At 38.0% G+C, this 20,974-nt stretch overlaps 2 protein-coding genes across 2 annotated transcripts; one reads left to right on the forward strand and one right to left on the reverse strand.

The window, feature by feature from the left end:
* Positions 1 to 3,256: 3,256 nt before the first annotated feature.
* Positions 3,257 to 12,792, reverse strand: LOC146323128 (uncharacterized). The gene is made up of 10 exons (XM_084725375.1): positions 12,534 to 12,792; positions 12,321 to 12,438; positions 9,862 to 10,014; positions 9,506 to 9,700; positions 7,136 to 7,209; positions 6,475 to 6,672; positions 5,870 to 6,007; positions 5,672 to 5,761; positions 5,160 to 5,303; positions 3,257 to 4,049 (listed from the first exon to the last, which is right to left on the reverse strand). The coding sequence occupies exons 1-10, from the start codon at positions 12,771 to 12,773 to the stop codon at positions 3,921 to 3,923; spliced, it is 1,479 nt and encodes a 492-aa protein (XP_084581501.1). The 5' UTR covers positions 12,774 to 12,792; the 3' UTR covers positions 3,257 to 3,920.
* A 3,569-nt stretch (positions 12,793 to 16,361) lies between these two features.
* On the forward strand, positions 16,362 to 19,490 carry c8h3orf38 (chromosome 8 C3orf38 homolog). The gene is made up of 4 exons (XM_084724116.1): positions 16,362 to 16,560; positions 17,006 to 17,181; positions 17,422 to 17,666; positions 18,584 to 19,490. The coding sequence occupies exons 1-4, from the start codon at positions 16,434 to 16,436 to the stop codon at positions 18,945 to 18,947; spliced, it is 912 nt and encodes a 303-aa protein (XP_084580242.1). The 5' UTR covers positions 16,362 to 16,433; the 3' UTR covers positions 18,948 to 19,490.
* The last annotated feature ends 1,484 nt before the right edge of the window (positions 19,491 to 20,974 follow it).

The raw sequence follows: 20,974 nt of genomic DNA on the forward strand, positions 1-20,974 counted from the left end.
ATTGTAGTCTTCCAAATGAATCACAGATCACCCTGAGCTTTTGGTCTCTGTGGAGAGGATGTATAAAAAGTCTCACTAGATATGACAAGTGGATATGTGGTGGTTGTGGTGTTCTCTTTCCACATCTACATACTGTTAAATTATGTGTTCTGAGCATAATTTGCGTGAGCTGCTGTTTTTGTGGGTAAGCAGGACTGGGTTTGCCTTTAACTAGTCTTCTGGTCATGGTATGACAACAGGAATCACTCAATAAAGCCGTGACCAAAATGTCTGAAACCATGTAAATCTGCCTTCATACTGTCACACTATTATTCTGTACAGTATATGAATTATTCACAATTTATTAGTGCCAAGACTGAATCACAGTGTTAGACAGTAGATAAACATTAAAACCAGTAATACAGTTTGCTTTGAATCTCCAGTTTAACTCCATCATGTATTTCATTATGTAGACTATTTCACATTGGTTGTTTATGTATATACTTTTGAGATGGTTGATCTGTTTAATAACTTTTTAAAGTAATGTTTTTATGGAACTGTGCACTTCAACCTGATTATTTATATGTAAAAATGTTAATATATTGGATTTGTAAAGGTAATGATGATTCCCCATCTATTTTTCATAAAGAAAAGTGATTAAATTTGTTTGAATAAACAAATGAAACAAAGTTTGTTATTGGTTTGCAATATGAACAAGGAGTGTTTTTTTCCTTCAGTACTTTAAAGCAGGTATGTTATTGGCAATGCTATATTGTATAAAAAAACACAAACCAAAAAAAAGACAGCAGACAGACTGATAATGTTTTATTTCTTAGTTCGGCATTGCATATTCACTTTTCGTAAAGGTATTGCTTCATTGTTAACCCCAGGAAAGAGGAAAATAGAATGATTATATTAGAATTGCTTGTTTAAAAAAGTTTTTGCATCACATTTTCCTGATACATGAGGTACTTTTGAAAAAGGACAGGGATCGTCAATATAGTGAATAAAACCCTTTTGTTCTGTTTGTTGTAGCCCAAAGAGTTTTTCCCTTTTATTTTACGCTCAGTCACTCAATAATGGAGTTAAGTGCAGTAAAGCCAAGGGTGCACTTGTCACTGAAGGCATGTAAGAAGACTGGATGATGCACATTTTAGTTGAGAGTTAAATGATGGCAGGCTTCACCAAACTTTGCATTGCACTATTGTGTTCTGATATTAAAGTCTAAGTGACACTTGGTCAAACTGGGGTGTTGAAACAAAGCAGTGGCAGGGAGGCCGTCCTGCTTCGGACCAGCATTCAAGACTGGAGTTTTTCCACTATCTCATGCTGCAAATGCATTCCAGTTTTGACACATGCTAATTTAACCATAATGCTTTGGTGCTGCTTATAGCTTAAAGAATAAGAAACTGACACTTAAAGTCATGTTCATGACACAGTGTCTTTACAAAGGAGCACGGACTGTGAAGAATGAGCACATGATGTAAGGACTATACACAACATGCAGCATACAGTGCATTGATTGCATCAAACAACTTTTTCACTTGCATTTTCCTTGAGCCTGAGATAAGAGAATCCTTGAATTATGCAAACAGAGAAGCCCCTAAATAGAGGGTTTTCTAAGCCACACACTCCTTTTTATCATATACAGTAACTAATAACTTAATATGTGTGGTCACCACACAGGAAAATGTTAAAAATGCAGAAGTGTGATGAAGTTTTAAGGCCAGGTAAAATGGAAAAACAATGAAGTTGAATTTCTATGTAGGGGGAAAAAAGGATGCTGTACAGTTTTGTAGGCAGAAACTCAACACACCAAAAACCTGCAAAATACTCAAGACTGCTACATTTAACTGTATTCATGACTACTACTTTGAGTAATGAGAAATATTCTAAAGACCTTTTTTCAGTTCCCATAGATTCCCTGGAATAAAGAGCTGGTTTAAGACAGCCCATCATTCTCACACGGACCAACAGTGAACATCTCTCTTTGTGAAAGAAGAAAGTACAAACATGTCTCAACAGCATTCAACGTTGGTGATAAACATGCAAAGTGTCAGAGTGCATCCCCAGTGGGCTTGACTTGAGAAATATTTCAATAATTCACAATATTACGATATCTTTTACTAAATCACTGTGCTGAATACACAGCAGTAGCACTTTTCCGATTTAAAATGGAAGACCTGGATCAAAAAGAGGGGTTTAAATAAAACCATACCACAGCGAGTTAGAAATTAAAACTTAAATCAGACATGCAAAAGTCTGATCTCTGCATCTGTCTGTGCACTCGCATTTTTTTTTCTCTTTAAACTCTGCACCAATCTGTTGGTAAGATAAGTGACAATAGCAGCACCTAACCAGATTTTGGTTGTCCAATGAAAGAGCTTGATACCTGGGTCCCAGTTTCATAAATGTTTTTACAAAATCTTTAAAGGCTAACATCTGCTTTTTTTTATATTCTTGTATTTGATATCCACCGTCTGTATGAGGATACACTAATGTCCTATTTCCATTAGGTGTTAAAACTGTAACAGCTATTACTTATTAGAAAACAACGTCAACTTGTTTACATATGCAGGTTGAATATGGCGCTGAAATGATGGAGAATCGGCAGCCTGCTAAACATAAATGAGTTTGGAGGTTCAGAGGGTTTAGATATGGCTTGTCAAGGCAGTGTATTTGGATCAGCCAAGTTTTCATCTCCATCTCTGATTAAATGTTCGATGTAAATAGCCCAACGAGTGCTGTATTAGACAGAGAAGACTGTGATAATCTGTGACTCCTGAGTTTCTGACACTGACTGATGGAAGCCATTGTTATTATTCTTCTTATTATTATTTTTACATTAAAGTATGCTTTTGGTTTTCTCTCTCTATGATATTTTACGCAAAAATAATTAGCAAAGATGTATGTTAATTGTCAGGTTTTGAAATTAACAGACACTGATAGAAAAGTGAAGTCCCCCCCCCTCCTCTTGTGGACCACCATGGGACCTTATCTCAGGAAAACTATGAAAACCAGGAGATGACCAGGAGATGCTGGATAAAACAGTCACGGTACAGGGGACAACGAGATTTATGTTGATGACATATTAAGCGAGACGAGAGATGTAGTTCACCAAGCGGTTTCACCATTTCCATATATTAGAAATGGACAGCATGAGAGCTCCCAAAAGTGAAGCCAAAGCATCTTAATCGCCCCTTTGGTGGCGGACTGCAGTGTAGGTCGTTAATCCTACCACTGTTAACAGACTGGACATGGGCCAAACGAAAAAATCCAAGAACACATCGAATAAATTTTCCCCAAAGACTGTTTCTATCATTTTATGTAGTTCTCATCAGTGTTCATTTTTCTGATCAATTTGATTTTAATTAGATATGTGATGCTATAAAAAGGGGGTTTCCTGCTATGATTGACAGCTGAGCTACAGACTACTGTTCATATTTTTTCCTAAGTAAGGTCCACCGCAAGGGGAGGGACTTTGCCTCTCTATAATATATAATAAGTCATTAATGCGCTTAACGAGCATTACAGGCTTCCTGTTAATCATGCTGCTGCAGTTTCTATGTGCAACTTGATTTTTAAAATAAGCTCTCTGTTGTTACTTCAAACCAGTAAAACTTGAATATAAAGGTCATATGCAGTACATGACTTCCAAACATTGTGTGTAGGAGCTTACAATAAGAACTTGAAGCGGGGATAAGCCTACAAGAGAAGTATGATTCTATGGTCCAGTGCAAATGTGTCCCACTCACCGCTTGGATTTACAGTGCGTTTTGCATAAAAACATTTGCATTTGAGGACCAGTGGACTGCATTTGGCGAGCACGTCATCACCAACCTTCTGGTCTTTGAGTAGATGCAGCTCAGTAGAAAGTGGACAGACGCAGAGAGACATGTGAGAGCTAAGAGCTGGACGTGTACGTGTTCGTGTGAGCGTGCTCAGTGGGAACTGTTGGAGCTCCAGTCATATGGGAGGAAGCTGACTTTGGTCTTCCCGGCAGAGAGGACGCCCTGCAGGCTGGTCTTCTTCGGCGAGTCGCCCATGTGCTCCACCACCCACTTCAGCAGCTACAAGAGAGACGAAGAGGAAGAGAAAACACACAGTTTTCAGTCATGGTTGGATTAAAGGTTATTGGGGTGATATCATTTTATATCACCATGTCTATTCTCCAGTGTATATCCATTTTAACCACGGACTGTGACATGGAGACCTGTACAGATGCCATCACTGGCATATTACTTAAACAAATTTATGACTATGATGTCTGCGCACAAGAATGCAAGCTTAGATTTAAACAAGATAAATAAAACAATTCAGGTTTGTAATAACTGTAGCAATGACTGACCACATTATAGTCTTGGCCATCATTAGCATCACAGTACCAGATACTTTGCAGTCGACCTATTACCTGCAGGCGGTCAGCACACCCCCAGTTTGGAGAAGCAGCAGGAGTACTAGCAAGGCTAAACTAACCCATGAACTACTGTGGACCGGTATAACAGAGATTAGCCATGTAAAAAAGGGTCCACCTAAACAAAAAAGTCAAGTTTAACTGCGTGCTATATTTAGAATATTTTCAGCACTTTACCACAGCCTCACACAGCCTTTTCCAGCAGGAAACCACTGTTAAATAAACCAAATACTGACCTCACCTCACCATCCAGACTCAACAGGCAAAATTAGTAATTTTACCTTGCAGAGCACAGGTCTACCGTTTCTTTGATGTGTAAGTTTGTTTGTGTTATTGTGTGACTTTGGTCTTTTAAATGGCCAGTTCAGATTCACCAAAGTCACACAATAATGCAAACTAACACATCAAGGCAGTGGTAGACCAGCAGCTTCTTTGTTCTAAAGTTAAATTTACCAATTTTCCCCATGAAGTCTGGTTGTTCAGAGCAATATTTGGTTTATATAACAGCAGTTTCCTCTGTGATGGGAAAGTAAAGAGGTGACGGTATTCTAAATACAGCGTACACTTGTTGCTGCTGACCCTATTCAAACCAACCACCATCTACTGTAGGTAATAGACTGACTATCATTAAGTACCTCATACAACCACATGACAAATAATCCAAACTATTCCTTTAAGTACTTCATGTGCAGAAATACATTCAAATGTTGATTCAGTGTCTCTATACAGAATATACACACATAAAGCATTTGGGAGTCAAAACTACCTTCTCATCAGTGCCTCCAAAGTCAGCTTTGTACCACTTGAATATCTGACTGAGTCGCACTTCTCTTTTCCCAGAATCCACCACACATCCGTCGTCATTCTCCAAGAAGGCTTCAGCCGCTGTGCGGAGCTGACTGTCAATGTCCTGATGAATCAGAGTTGATTTCAGATGAGTCAAGTTCTTAGTATTTACCAGGCATGTTGATAACCTCCCAGAACACCCACATGAATCATTGAGTTATCAGTAATCACATGTTTCCTTCATCATTGACCAGTTTATGAAGAAATTAGCTATATAAAGATATGCTGGATCATAAATTACAAGTCACAAACTTGCAAAATTACATAGTTCTACTGTTTGTATGGTTTTCAAATGAATTATTCCCTCCACTTAACATAGAAAGATGTGGTCTATCAGCAAGTGCAGGTAGTTTATTTACCATCTATATACAAAAACCTACACTGTTATATGTTATATTCAAAAAAGTTGTTGTATTTTCGAAACCTGCTGACCTGTGGAGTGTATGTTTTAATTGGTGGGCAGCCCTTTGCACCACAGTTCAAGGCAAAGTGAATGAGAGGCTCAGCATCTGGGAGGGCCACCTAGTGGACAACGTGGGAAGTGAAACATTACAGTTGTTATTTCACTCACAACAACCATTGGTGAATCGGTGAATTACTCAGCTGTGATGTGACAGAATGTCTGAATACCTGTAGACGTGGGTCCGTTTTGGAGAAGGGCTTCAGAAGTTGTGCGACACCTTTTCTGTTCCCTCTCAGAACGCCATTCTCAATGTCCTGTAATGTGAACACTTCTCCTCCAATCAGGTAGCTCACATAGTTGAAGAACTACAAAATGGGTCAGAAACAAATATATTTATTGTAATAATCATTCCTCCTTAAGGACATGTGGACTGAAATAAAAATGAAGATTATTTTGAAATGGTAAGCCTTTAACCCAATAGATAACACAACTTCTCATGACATTCATTCACACTGTTTAGCATGCATGTCTTTAAATTTCAGTCTCGTTTGAAAATATTGTATGCTATAATTAGCATAAATCAGTACAAAAATGCCCCTCCTCACCTTGGATATAGAAATATCTGCTAACCCTTACTGTTTTCTTTACATTTTTTTTTTGCAGCACAAGTATTTTCAAACAATCTTAATGATTTCCCTAGAAGACACCTTCTCTGACAGAGTTTGAGGTTCCAGGAACGTCTGTACGGAAACTGTAGGGACTCTGTGGAACGTGATAAGGACCCAGGATATGAGAGTTTTGGGAAACAACAAGTGCAGGTGTGAGATCTTACTCTGTATCTTTGCCACATGTTGGTGGGGGCCCCCAGGCGTAGGTACCCGTGGATGACCAAGGCGTTGTAGATGTTAATGAAGAAGGCCAGCTTCTCCTCCCGACTCAGTGAAAGCAGCTCCACCCTCTGCAGCTGAATGGCCAGCTCACAGTAACGCTCAAAGGCGGGGTTCAGCAACATGCCTTTGTAGTCCACAGACTGCAGGAGCAAAGACAACACATACAGAACTCATTTTCTACAAATATACAGGGTTTAAGTAATCTCAGAATAGGGCTGAAAAAAAATTAAATTTTATCAAAATTGCAATATGGCCTACTGCGCAGGAGGTGTGACATTTGTTAAAAAAAAGGAAATTAAAAAATGAATTAGCCTACAGACACTAAAAGAGTTTAAGTACACTATTATTATTATAGTCTGTCCCTCATAGGGGCAGTTGTTTATGTTCATGAATCATTCCAAAATTTGTTAAATCGGTTATCAAATTAAATCCATAATTCAGTTATCTGAAAGCAGATTTTCAAAGAAAGGTGGGTTATGAGAATGATTTTGTCTATTCTGTTATTTAGTTCAGCTATGCTAATGCAGAGGAAGGTCAAGTTAAAAACAACCAAACATACAGATGACTACACGCTGCATCAGACAGAGTTAATCAGGACATTACCTTGCCGTCAGCGGAGAGATGCTCGGAGAACAATTTCAGAATCATCTCCCGTAAAAGCAATGAGAGCTCAGCAGCTGAGAGACAGACAGAGAGAGAGAGAGACAGACAGAGAGAGAGATGGTGAATGTTTGATATATTCAGTTGTGTTTTGTGGTGAGACAAACCCCCAGAATCTTTACAATTATGGGATATTTTAAACCGGATACTCCAGGTTTTGCTGTAATGTAATCAAAACAGTTCAAAGCTGGTTTTCAAAACACAATGTGTGAGTGTATATTTAAAGTAGCTGTGAAATAAACCCATGGGAAAAAAAAAATGGATAATTACAGGCTAACCTTGATGTTGTACAAATGAGATTAGGAAACATTACCTGTGAGAAAAAAGCACTGCAGATAAATTCAAGAGAAAAACAGCCAAGCACAATAACACTTAGGAAAGCAGAGGTTAGAATCACCTCTGTGTTGTACAGCACAGATTAGCTGGTTAGTTAGCCTCTGGAGGTGTGCAACATCCAGTTATACAACGATATAGAGCCCGGTGTAGCCACATGTGTAATCACAGAGTCACAGAAAAGACAAAGTTTGAAAACTGTTAATCTGTCAAAAGAGGACACCATAAAGGAGGACACCAAACCCAAAGAAAAGCAGAGCATGGTTTTGAAACAGGGCTTCAAAGATTTTTTCATTATGCCTTTCTTCTTCAGTTCCAACAGAATCCATTCTTTCTCAGGGTTTCTCGGGGTACTGATAAACTAAAACAGAATTATAAAACTGACTTTACTACAATATATTTTCAAATAAACTGCATCATTTTTGACCCAACACCCCCCAGTATCAACTTATTGGCTTTTTCTAAAGCTTTCAACTGTTTCTCTCAGGCTTAGCAATATTGAACATGTAATGTGTAATGTTGCTTTTTACTGGCTATGTCTGCAGCTCGTGTACGGCATTGGGCTGCAAGATGTCCCTAAGCGAAGCTGTCTGGCCCAGTGGTAATTATCCTTTGATGAGGGTCGGTGGCCAAGTATCTTTTTTGATGGGGGCTCAGCGTCAGCCAGCAACAGAATCGCAGAACTGAGAATTTAACCAAAACCATTATATCTATATTTCCAACCAAGCTGCCCCACTGTCACTGTTGTTTCAAAAACATCTTAAAAACAACACATCCCTTGAAAGTAATATTACCAACAGGCTTGCAATACACTGGGGGTAACCCTGTGTTGTGTGAGTTACAGGAAAAACAAGACAATGAGCTTTTGCATTAGGATTGTGTGGATTGTGTGGCTTGTGCCTTCAGTTTTTGGACTCAGTACAGCAATGTGAAACTTTTTTTCTGTAATATGGGTAAGTTAACATCTACAGAATATAGCATGCTATGTAAGGGATAAAGTAACTAAGCAACCACCAGCAGGGACTAGCAAAATAAACACAGACAGGGTGATCACCAAGGAGTTAACCTGAGGTAAATGAAAACAATGAAAAATAAAAACTATCCAATCAAACTGACAATAAGACTCATTTCTTGTAAAAAAAAAAAAAAAAAAAAAAAAAAAAAAAACCTCACATAAAAATATAAAGAGATGACTGGCCCATTATTATGTTTCTATAGCGGATCTCTGTGACGTATGCAGGCTTACAGGCTGCTCTCACACCTGGTGGAGCCAGTTTCAATGATTATAGCAGAACAGGGCTGTGTAATGACAAGAATCTGGCACTGCAATATGCATCATGATACAGGGGCTATGATTCAATATACTGCATACTGTTTTTTTTTTTTTAAATCTATTAGAAAAACTATCATAGCATAAAGAACAGCCCACCATATGCATAAAAGATGAGTTATAAAGTTAACTTTTTATGCAATCAGATGATATATAACAACACTGCTATCAACATAAAATGAATCATGAATGCCATGAATCTTTGCATGTTTCATAATAGTGTTTTGAGAATTGATATAGTATCACAAAACATTATATGGCGATACCCAAGTGTATCAATATTTTGGAAGCGTAGTGTTACAGTTAACATGCATAAGTTACGTGTTCATTGTAGCCAGCCTCTGCCTGGTGATGTGGACCATGATTTGCAGTTGAAAGTTCTTTCAAAAGGTAGTATTTGGACTTTTTATGTTATTTTATGTGTGGTGTGTTTTTTTTAATACAACAGGTATTTCCTGGTCAGGAATACTGCATTGCAGCCAAAGCTCACTGACATAACACAAAAAACCCAAGCAAACCAAAAAGAATCATGTACCAAGCCAGCAGCACAGAAAGGACAGGGGTTAGAGAGCACTGGATGACCACCAGTCGGCGTGAACCTGGGAGGCGATGTGTGAAATGTCCCACGGCCTGCTCCGGTCCTGACCTACCCTGGATGGGACTGCAGGCGGCCGTCTGTCCCGTGTTGAGGGCTGAATGAGGGTCATCCTCCAGCAGCCTGTACAGTGTGTCCATGGTGTCTTTGCCTTCTCCAAAACTGCCATCCTGCTGCCCACTGCCACGCGCAATCACCATGTACTTCTTCTGCAACAAAGCCTGGCCAGTATTACAGGCCTCAGCCCTGGCTGGCACAGACACGACCACAGTCAAGGATTGACAGACCTGGATTTGGCTAAACTTTGTATGAATCTTTTGAGATGGCGTCCAGGTTGTTGTAATAATTTCTACAAAATAAAACTGACAACACTGAATGCCTGTTTTACTGCAGATCTACAGCCTTACTTACCCATGCCCTTCTCTTTCTCCAGCCAGTCAACCAGTTGACAACCTGAGAAGCTCTTTTTGTATAATGTCAGTCCTCTCCTATGACAGCCAATCACACTGCCATGTTTGAGGTCCTCTACCAGGTTCGCCAACTCATCTCTCTCACACATAAACTCTGTGAGGGCAGGAATATGCCAAGCCAGACAAAAACACACATGTTCACACCCACATGTTTAAAATAATATGTACAGCTATGCAGTCCAGCATGTATGTGGAAAAAAAAAACTGTCCGGTCATAGCTTCTCCTTAAGCGATGAGGTGGATTTAGATTTTTAAGAAAGAAGAACCAAGACATGAACTTGATTCCACGTAATGACAGTTTAACTAATCAATATGGTAAGTCTGTCAAAAAAAAAAATATATATTACAGAAATCTAATTTTCTACATGGAACTAGTAACATAGAGTTCAGCAGGTGTGATGGAGAAAAACAGATTAGAAAGTATTTCTCACAAATATTTTTATTAATTTTTCTTTTAATTGAAATTTATTTATTTATACATTTTAGTCTGTTTTACTAGTTGGTATATCCTTTTATTTTATCAATTTATTATTCTAAACCTACTGTACGTCTGTTATTCTCTGGATTGTTTTCTTTTTGATGCCCTACCTTTCATTTTTTGTCTGTGTCCTCTCTTTTAGTATTTTATTTGTTCTTAACTTATTTTATGTGTTTTATTTTTAGTTTTTTTATTTTGCCTCCGGTGTTTTTCTCACTTATGACAGTGCTTCCTCAGTTCCTGTTTTTAACAAATGTTCACTGCTTTGGGTGTGTGTGGGTGAGTTATTGTTTCAATTGTGTGAAGCATTTTGTGTTACATTTTCTTGGTATGAAAATTTAAAATAAAGTCTGATTGATTGATTGATTATCTCCTCAAACTAGTAATTTGTTAGCACAAATTATCACAAAATACCATCATTCAGTTTGCCTCTATTTTAACATACTATCTCTTTGAGGGACTTCCATGTGGGCCACATAGATTAGCCACTACACACTTCATAGCAGCTTAAGTATTGCAGTCACAATGTCCATTGTAGCATTTTAGAAATTATAATCCACTGTCTAGGCCAAACCTATCCAATTTGTGGCCCATGGGCCAGTTACAGCCCTTTTAAATGTATCTATAGCCTGCAAGAGGCTGCCTATATCAGGCTGGCATGTGTGTGATATGATAAATAAAACTAAGATACATACGTCTGAGTGACTTTAAAACATCTGAACCACAGACTGTATGATTTGAACCAATGGTGGTGGTCTTTTTAAAGTGCCTATGTGCTCTGATTGGCTGCAATAGGATTACATCCACTCCACGCCTGCCATTTGATTAGTTAAGCCTCACGTTGCACTCTGGGCTAGTGGGCCACAGAGAAACTCTGAGCTAACAGCAAGCTTCATAATGTCTGTCTCGAAGCTAAACAGATGTAAAGCTGATTGTGAATGTCAAAGCCTGACAAGTGTTTATTTACTTTGCTGGTAGCAACAAGTAATGAGCTGGTATGTTCATTGTGCAACAAATGCATTTCAAAAGAAATGTTGCAAGAGGCACTGCCAGCCAAGTCATGGCTAGTTTCCTTGTGGGCCCAGAGCGAACTGATAACATTATACTCTAAGAGTTATATGTAGCCATTAATGGAAAAGTCTTCTGTGTTGCCTACTTGCTATCAAAGTTGAATAACCCTGTTCTAGGGGACTAATTGACTGATAGGGTTAACATAATTACATAAATATAAAGGAATAAATTCAGTATGTAGGCAGCTCTCTACCAAAACATAGCTTCTAGCATGCTGCTATCTATAACTAATGTCGATGCATCTACCACCACATCAAAGCTAACACTGATTTTAAATATATCTCCAAAAAGGCTTCTAATCAACCCTTTGGACAGACTTGTTTACACTTTTGGGAGCTTAATAATCACATATAATGAGGTACTGTGAGGTAGCCTGGTGCTGCTGGGTTCATCCAGAGTATCAAGTATCCTGTATCAACTGTCAGGAGATGAGCACGCACACACACACACACACACACACACACACACACACACACACATCTGCTGTTACCCAAACATTACACTGTGTTCGTATGCCGGCACTAGCAACAAACCAGCACTATGTGGTTCATTTCACCATTTGACAAACCATTTCTGAGCAGACCCAAACAAACAGGAAGAAACTGATCTTGTTTTCAAACACATCCTTCAACATTAAGCAATTAATCCAATCCAAAGAAGAAAACGTTATACAATAATTGTGTAATAATGAACTGAAAAGGTTAAGGCATTAAGGACTGCAGGATTAAGTCTTTTTCTGCACAACATTTTTCATCTGTAATATTATTGGCTGTTCCTACATGTGGAGGCAACAAAGTGATCTGGAGAAAACAAAAATTCAGTACTTTCTGGTGGACCAATCAATCCCTCACCTCCATCGATGTCCCCAGTCGTGTCCTCTGATTGGTTCTTGTCTGGCAGTGGTGGAGCATCTGCTGGAAGAGGCTCCTCCTTCACCAGAGTCACCAACCTCTGAAGCTCCTCAGGAGCCTGAGGAAGTAAAACGGATCAACACATATATGCAAGTTTAAACACAATTTTGAATAACAGTAGATGCAGTCAGGATTTTTTTCAATCCTCCTTACCAATTTCTGTAAGTCATCATTGCCTCCAACATGAATGTTGTTGAAGAAGATCTGCGGGACTGTGCTGCGTCCTGTCAGCTCCTTCACTCTAGCTCTCAGCTCTGGATGCTTCCCCACATCCACGTCACATACTGGTACTCCCAATTGCCCCAGGGTGGCCTTAGCCTGCACACAGTGTGGGCAGCCCTGGATGGAGTACACCGTTACTCTGCCCATAGGATTGCTCTCAAACTCCTCCATCTGCGGCAATAATGGAAATATAAGAGAACAAAGAGGTTTATGCTTCAGCTGTCTAAAGAAAAACTGGCAGAGCTTCATGACTTAAATAGTAATATACTGCCCTTTTCTTCACGTGTTGATTTTTCCTACATATGCTGATCTCTTTGAGAGTATTATAAGGTTTTGTTCTTTGTGTGTAGATGTGTAAATGCATATTGTACGTGTTGTGTATTTGAACATGCATGAGCAATTACATTTGTGTTTACATATTCTACATTTAGACTGAGTTGCACCAACAAATTAAATAAATTAATTCAATCTAAGATAGTTCAAATCTGCTTTTAGGCTTAAATTGAGTAAATCCAGATTTAAAATGAAGCGGAGCTCTGTTGCTCAATTAAAAATGAATCCCAGTTTAGTAAATCCAAGTTTAATGATGTAAACCTAAATGAGTATAGTGTAATCAGTATGGAGATGCTGATGTTAAGTACATTTTTCCTAGCTAGCTAAAAAGTTAAATAAATAAATAAATAATTTGTTGGCTAGCTAGCTAAAAAAGTTAACAAAACAATAAATTATTTGTAAGCTATCTAAAAAGTAAAAACAAATTTCAGCTTATAGTTTGCCAGCTAACTAAAAAAGTTATAGATGTAAATTGTTTGCTAGCTTGGCAACCATTTTAAAAGTTACACCACTTCAAGAGTAGGTTTAAAGTTACTACTAGATCAGAGTCTAAATTTCTGGTGCAACAGAAATAAATTAAATCTAGGTTTAACAAAAATTAAACTGAAGTGCAACTTTGTTTAAAATTAAAACATGATTTAATTGGGTTTTAAAATTACTCCTTTTTGGTGCAACCAAACCTTAGAGAGGATATTTTATAGAGAGTTGGCATTTGCTGAGGCTTAAGCTACATGTCTGGTCGAGGTTATTTCTATGCAGCCTCCTACCTGAAAGAGCAGTTGTTTCCTCTCTCTCCTACACACACAATGGTGAAACTGTCTGATGGACATTAACTGACTCCAGTTAGTATTAATAAGCATCATGGGTTTGGTTCATTGTGTTCCCCAAAGAGGAAAACAGTTCCCCAAATACTTTGTGTAATACTGAAGAAATAAAGTTGTTGTTCTTGACTTTGTGTACTTTCAACGATATCTAAATTAGGGCTGGGCAGTTTATATAGATCTTAATATAAGGCTAAATAATACCTTAAATGTTGGGCAATATTACATCATGACAAGGTATAACTGTTGTCTCTTCTTGGTTTTAAAGGTTGCATTAATGTAAGGTGATATAATTTTTCTTCCGTCTTACCAGACTGTTCTGTTATTTGCCTTTACCCACTTAGTCATTATAGACACATTACTGATGATTACTAATCAAAAAATCTCATTGTGTTAATATGTTGTGAAAGCACCAAGAGTAATTCCTGCAATACTGTCACAACACTGATAGAGGCATTTGTTCAAAATTATCATATCTTGATTTTGTTCATATGGCCCAGCCCTACTTTATATACTGATATTCTACAGCAATGCATCATATTCTATATTGTATGTATATTATTTTAGTGAAAACGTGTATACTGAAACATATTGTACATTGCAGTATTGCCTAGAAATAAGATAAGCCATATCACTCAACCCTTATCTAAATATAAATTTAGAGTGACGGTTTCCTGGCCAGTCGAGGTATTTAAAACCAGCAACCTCACAGTTCTTTATAACTTCAAGAGAAATGATTGTGAGGAGTTAAGGAACTTGAAAAGCAACTGCTGCAATTTCCTCCCAGCTCATTTCTGAACATTTCCTTGTCTCCTCTATGTGAAATGTTGGTGGCTGATTTTGTATGTTGGCCAATAACACAGTTCCTAATTCATTCTTACAAGGCACAGCAGTGAGTCAATATTAGTCTGGGCTTATCAAGAGTTAACTAGATCAAAAAACATCTCATGTTAATTTCAGTTTGAAAAAACAGGTCAAGGTCCAAGGTCCTGATTTCAAAACAGTTTTGCCTTCTTTATTCATACCGGTCGACTGAGGACCTACATATGAAATGGGGTAGTGAGCCCTGAAAATTCACACATAAATCACAACAGAATTTTCTAATTTCTAAAATCAGTGTAGTATAATTTTCCACATGCAATTATATTGCCATATTTCCTTGTTTAGTGGTTATCTTTGAAAGTAAGTAGAGACGCCCTCCAGAATCAGTCCCGAACTGTAGAATTGCAAATATCTCCTAAGACAAAGTATTTACTTTAATGGTGGAGAATGTAAACTATTAATAACAAGCAAGCTTATATTAAATTGACCAAGTTTTCTATGGAGTTTGGATTGAAGATACATATGTGTGTTTCTTTAAGTCAATTAATCAGAAAAATAACCGACAAAACTAGCATGATTAAATCATTACAAAACTATTTTAATGACATGTGATACATATGCTGGATATCGTGTTAGTTAACGGTGTTGGCTACGGAACAGCGTTAACAAGCTAATGTGGATATAACGTTATTAGCAAATGATAACAACGCTACGTTACCTTTCAGTGACTCCCTTGCTTGATTTGGGAGTGTAATTCTAAATTCCACAGTTTATCTCCTTAGTCCTGATAATTAAAACATATTCGTTAATATGTTATTTGTAACGCCAGCTGAGAGGTCGCTTGTCTTGCAGGTAAATTATCCAGCTGCACTGACTGAACATCATCACTGCGCAGGCTAGCTGCCTTAGTTAAGCTAGCTATCTTGTCATATGATGCCTTCAGGTGCTCCTCGTAAAGTACAAATTCTAGCGCTGTTTATCATTATTATTATTATTATTATTATTATTATTATTATTATTATTATTATTATCACTAGTAGTAGTAGTAGTAGTAGTAGTAGTAGTAGTAGTAGTATGGACCCTTTGTTAGTTTAAAATGTGGCAGTATTTATTTAAGTATTTATTTATTTGTAGATTGCTTGGTAACATGTTAATGAAACATGCTTTGTGCAAAACATTGTGTGACTTTCTGGTTTTCCAATGGGTATTTCAATTTATTTAACTTTAAAATAGGTTGAACGTGATCATCACTACAAACACAGGTGATGGAAACATGCACAGGACATCCATGAAATAAGTTAGTTCAAATCGTTTCATTTGGAAATCTTTTTTCTTAAGGATTCTGGATATATATATATATATATATATATCATGAAAGAGAGTTGGTTTTATTTACTTTATTCAACATATTTTAAATGTTCGAAATTAATAAACCAAATCAAACCAAAATCTTCAAATATCAAATAACAAACCAACAGTATAATTTTAAATATATCTGATAGTAAATCCAAGCAGCATAAGTCAAAACACTGGACAAAACAAATGAAATACCCACATATATGAAGAAAACAAACTAATTACATTAATTTTTGAGGGAAATTGAATGATGTATATAAATAAAAGTGAGTAGTTAGGGTTGTGTGTGCGTCTTTTTTTTTTAACTCGAGACTCCAATAATTCCTACCGCCATAAAGGCAGCAAAGTCCCTCTTTCTGAGTGCCGTTGTGCTGTAGCAACCGTCCCGTGGGTTTGAGCGGAACGCTTTCCTACTGTTACATGTTCCTGTACGGACAATTTAACAGAAGGACACGAATGACGGAACAGGAACTGAAGTTTTTGATTTGCAGTGTTGAAGATGTCAGGACTGTCAGACGCAGAACGCGCTGGATGTACAAAGATTTTACAGTTAATGTCAAACGGCGACTTACTGTCACTTAGCGACACGGTGACGAATAAGTTGATAGTTGTGGAAAATGATAAAGGTATGTATTCAAACTGAACCTGACAGTAAAGTGAAAGCTAGCAAGGATACCTTCAGTTACATTCTAGTTTTACTGTTATGTCGACAGACCTAGCACGCTAATGTCAAAAACACGGCGTTGCATTTATTGTATGAGCTTCATAAATTATAAGTTTGTTAGAGCGTTTGTTGAAATATCCACCAGTGTAAACTTCTTAACCTCTTGTCTTGTACCAACATCATTTTAAGAAAGTGAAATGAGGTTACACTAGTACATCAAACGTGATGTACGTGTCGCATAAGTTTGTTAACAAGGTAAAGGGGCGTTTGAATTGGTGACACCTTACCAAAAACAGAATTTCTGATGTTATTTCACTTAGTGTCTAACAAATATCCGCATTATTATGTTCAGAAAATAAAGACACCCCATTGCTGTGCTCTTTATGTCCGTCTGTTCATATATATAGAGGCTACGGAAACAATTCTGTCCTTCACTAAAAATGCTGAGGAGCTCCTTAGGAGGAAGAAGGTTCATCGTGAGCTCATATTCAAGTACCTGGTCAAAGAGGGCGTGGTGATGCCGCCAAACAGTGAGAAACACCAGCTGGTGAAGAGGACCCTGAAGCTTTGGTCACCTGGAAAGGTGAGGACAGGAGGTCAGGTCAATATGTTGACATGGTTGAATGTATGAAGACAACTTAGAGGCAAGATGGTGATACTCACTCAGGACTAGATAAGCTCATGTGATGCAGCGTTGTCTCCATACAGAGGGAATGTCAATTATTAGAGGATAACGGCATTTTTTATTGGAACATATTTACTAAACAGTACTCCACACTTGGCAGCGTGTTTGTATATACCATTAATATCTCATACCTTTAAGGCCATGGAGGATGAAAACCTTCAAGAAGAGACGGATAAGACCAGACAGAGACCGTCCACAGAGACGGCTTCTGTTTCCACAGACACGAAGGTTGAGGTGGGCTTCGACCCCATGGCCCTCGGCCAGCAGTTCTGCCAGTGGTTCTTCCAACTCTTAAACAGTCAGAACCCCTCGCTGGGCCAGCAGCCGCAGGACTGGGGACCACAACACTTCTGGCCAGATGCGAGGCTGCGACTCCTCTCTAGGTAGGAATAGCATTAACTGTAAGGGAACTGAAAATAAGCTATGATGTGTGGTTTATTAGCTTCTCAGTGTTCACAGCAGTTATGTGTTTTGTGCAGGAGTTGGATTTTTGGCCAGATTTTTGCCAATTACAATTAAAACTTTAATTAACATGCACAAACATTTTTGTAAATTTTCTTTAATGGAAAATTAGGTTGTATGTTCATGATAAAACATTGATTTTTAATAACTTTTATTCTAACTTTTTAAACTTTCTAAATATCTATTTTTTCTCAGAAAGTGCAAGAGTTAAAGTTACCACTTATTTATTCTCTTCACAACTCTTATGCAAACTCAGTGTAGAAAAGGTTGGCAGTAGCAACATCACAGCAGCAACGCCGTCTGTTCACACCACAGAGTCATGTATTGGCAAGAATCTGCCATAGGATTCAATATATTGTTTATTGTTATTGTAATTCTGCAAGCAAGGTGAGGTATATTACTATATTTTAAATCTAATTTTAGGAAAACTGTCATAGTATCAAATACCACCATATGCATAAAATCTGAGTGAAAGAAATTGCTTTATTATGCAATCAGAACAGTGTAGATAGATAACAGCACTCCATCTAGTGGTCGGGGGTTTTAACACAACTCAAAAAGGAATCACTGCCAAGAATCTTTGCATGTATCACGATATCACTATACAGTGTTTTTGATAATCACAAAACATTATACTGCAATACTCAATATATCAGTATTTTTTTTACATCTCTAATGTGAATCATTGTGTAGCGCGTGCATGTAAATTTGTCTGGCACAGAAACATATCTGACACTGCCACTTGTGGTCACCAGCCAGTCATCTTTAGTTCAAATGAAGTGGTCAGAATAAACCAAAACTAAACTTTGATGACATAGATGTGTCTACTCTTTCTCAGAGCTGGCAGTGAACAGATGGAGGAGTTCCTTGGCGCTGAACTGGTTAACCTTCGTCTCCTGGCCTTAACCAGGGAAGAGCGCCTCCTCCTCAGCCCCAACCTGGATCCTCACGGACTCAGGGCCCTGGCCTCCCCCCATGGCCTGGTGCTGGTGGCCGTAGCCGGGACCATCCACCGAGACGGAGCCTGTTTGGGCATTTTTGAACAAATATTTGGCCTCATTCGCTCCCCGCTGGAGAACAACAGCTGGAAGATTAAGTTTGTCAACTTGAAGATCAGAGGGCAGGACGCTCTGGGTGGGACAGAAGTGGCAGCGCCCGCTTTGACTTACAGTTCCAGTGAACTGCAGCTTCTCTGCAGATGATGATGCTCTCTTTTGTGTTTTTTACATTATTTATCTGACTGAGCATGCTGTCTCTCATATAACTTGTCCAAACACATTTACCCAGGTGGTTGTTTTCAGAGAACAGATCTGGCAAAAATTCCTTTCCTAACCCACATTTAACAGTCATGGCAGGGCGCACAGGTCGGTGGACACTTTTGCATATATAAATTTATTTGGTAGGTATAAAATTGATGAAACAAACACATGATAAAAGGTGTGAAAAGGTTCCTTTATTGTTTTCTGCTCTCCAGACCATGGAAGTCTTGCTGCTGTTGGTGGTTTGTTTCAAATATACTGTACCTTGAAAGTTTTTCTTTTTAATCCAGTGCCTTGTACTTTTATAAATACAGAAATGGATGTGCTCTTGTAAATATGTATCATATCAAATATAAAGGTTATACTGACACCTGTGTGTACACTTGTGCTCTATAATTACAAATAGGTCATTATGTGCGAACAGAAGAAATATTGTTTGTGTTCATATGACAATAAAAAGTCAATTAAAATTTATTTTGAACATAATCTAAGATCACTGTGTTTTCATGAGAATAATGGTCAAATATTATGTCAGACAAGTTAACAAAATGAGTGCGATCATGCACAGGTCTGAGGTGGATCGATCGAAATGTCTAATATTTAGGCAGCAAACAGATGGAGGACTCTCTGGGTGCTGAACTGGTAAGCCTTCGTCTCTTGTCCTTGACCGGGGAAAAGCTCCTCAGCCTCACCTGGAGCTCCAGTATCAAAACATCTAAAATGTATTATATACTGGAGCATTTAAAATGTGAGTTGCTCTTCCTGTTTTTGAAGTTTTATATCAGTTTATAGTTTAAATGCTGGGCTAAACATGTAGCTGCACTTGGTGCACACTAGTCTGACAGCTCTTGATGAACTATTTTCTGTAATGAATTTGTGCTTTTTTTGAATTTAAAGAACAAAGCCGTTGCACATTTGTAAGCAGACGGCTGCGTAGGAGAAAAGTCAACAATAAAACAGCAAAAAGGCTCCTCTGCACTTGCAAATTCAAGATTTTTTAACAACATTTCAGTACAATAACCTTCATCAGGTTAATTAACCTTTACAGGCGCAGAACAATGTGCGAGAGTGTTTTTCCCTTTTACTGCTTTTTAAATGAGCCCATTTATTCATCACTGCAGCTTCATCACAGGCAGTTTTGTGAAGCTGTGTTGCATTTTGCTGAATCACTTGAGCTGTGGCACTACCAATAACACTACTATGCACAGATTATATTTACAGGATTTTATATTATATTATATATTTATAGTTATCTGGTGGCTCAACCATGGTGTAGAACAGCTGCTTCTATATGCTGTAGACTATCAGTCTCATATTTTACATTTTGATAGCATCGTACAAACACAGCTGTGGAGAGAATGATAGCCTACTTCTAAAGTGTTTCCGTGTGTTCTATTTATTCTATAATATGAAAATCTAAATCTTTTTCAGTGGTCAAGCATGTGTACATTGTATACGTATCATAACTCTTTGTGCCAGTGTTTAATATTAATTCATTTGAACATTTTCATACCCTTTAGACTGGTTTAATTGCTGGTGTCGTCACAGGTGCTGAGTGTTTGGTCGATATAAACAAATTTACTGGCTGTGGTTAAGACGAAAACCTCCATCATAAACGACATTTTATTTTTATTTTTTTCTGGACAAAATGGCTCATGACTTGTGTTGATTCAGCCTTTCTGGAAACAGTTAAAAATGGTTCTGCCTCACCTGCTTTACAGGACAAATATCAGGAGATCAGGTTGATGAGGGTAAGAGTCAGAAGGCAGCAGAGGATCCAGCGCCCTCATCAATGACACTAGACCTCAGCACGCTTCAAAAACAGGTGAGACGCCTTAACAGACTTCATCATCTTTGAAAATATGGGATTTGACCAAAAGTGCAGGTCAGGGGTCAACAACCTGCCACTCTGGAGCCATACGTGGCTTGTTTGCCCCTCTCCAGCATTTTTTTTTCACATTTTTATTTTC

This window comes from Lutjanus erythropterus, chromosome 8, assembly GCF_056507025.1.
Source record: "Lutjanus erythropterus isolate fLutEry1 chromosome 8, fLutEry1.hap2, whole genome shotgun sequence".
Lineage (NCBI taxonomy): Eukaryota > Metazoa > Chordata > Actinopteri > Lutjaniformes > Lutjanidae > Lutjanus > Lutjanus erythropterus.

Bases quoted from the DNA above. Each gene is read 5' to 3' on its own strand.
- LOC146323128 (XM_084725375.1), bottom strand. From the start codon at position 12,773: ATGGAGGAGTTTGAGAGCAATCCTATGGGCAGAGTAACGGTGTACTCC. The intron at 7,210-9,505 runs GTAGGTCAGGAC...TCTGTCTCTCAG, and splicing joins CGCCTGCAGTCCCATCCAGG to CTGCTGAGCTCTCATTGCTT. The intron at 5,304-5,671 runs GTCAGCAGGTTT...CTGATTCATCAG, and splicing joins TTAAAACATACACTCCACAG to GACATTGACAGTCAGCTCCG.
- c8h3orf38 (XM_084724116.1), top strand. From the start codon at position 16,434: ATGTCAGGACTGTCAGACGCAGAACGCGCTGGATGTACAAAGATTTTA. The intron at 17,182-17,421 runs GTGAGGACAGGA...CATACCTTTAAG, and splicing joins AGCTTTGGTCACCTGGAAAG to GCCATGGAGGATGAAAACCT. The intron at 17,667-18,583 runs GTAGGAATAGCA...ACTCTTTCTCAG, and splicing joins AGGCTGCGACTCCTCTCTAG to AGCTGGCAGTGAACAGATGG.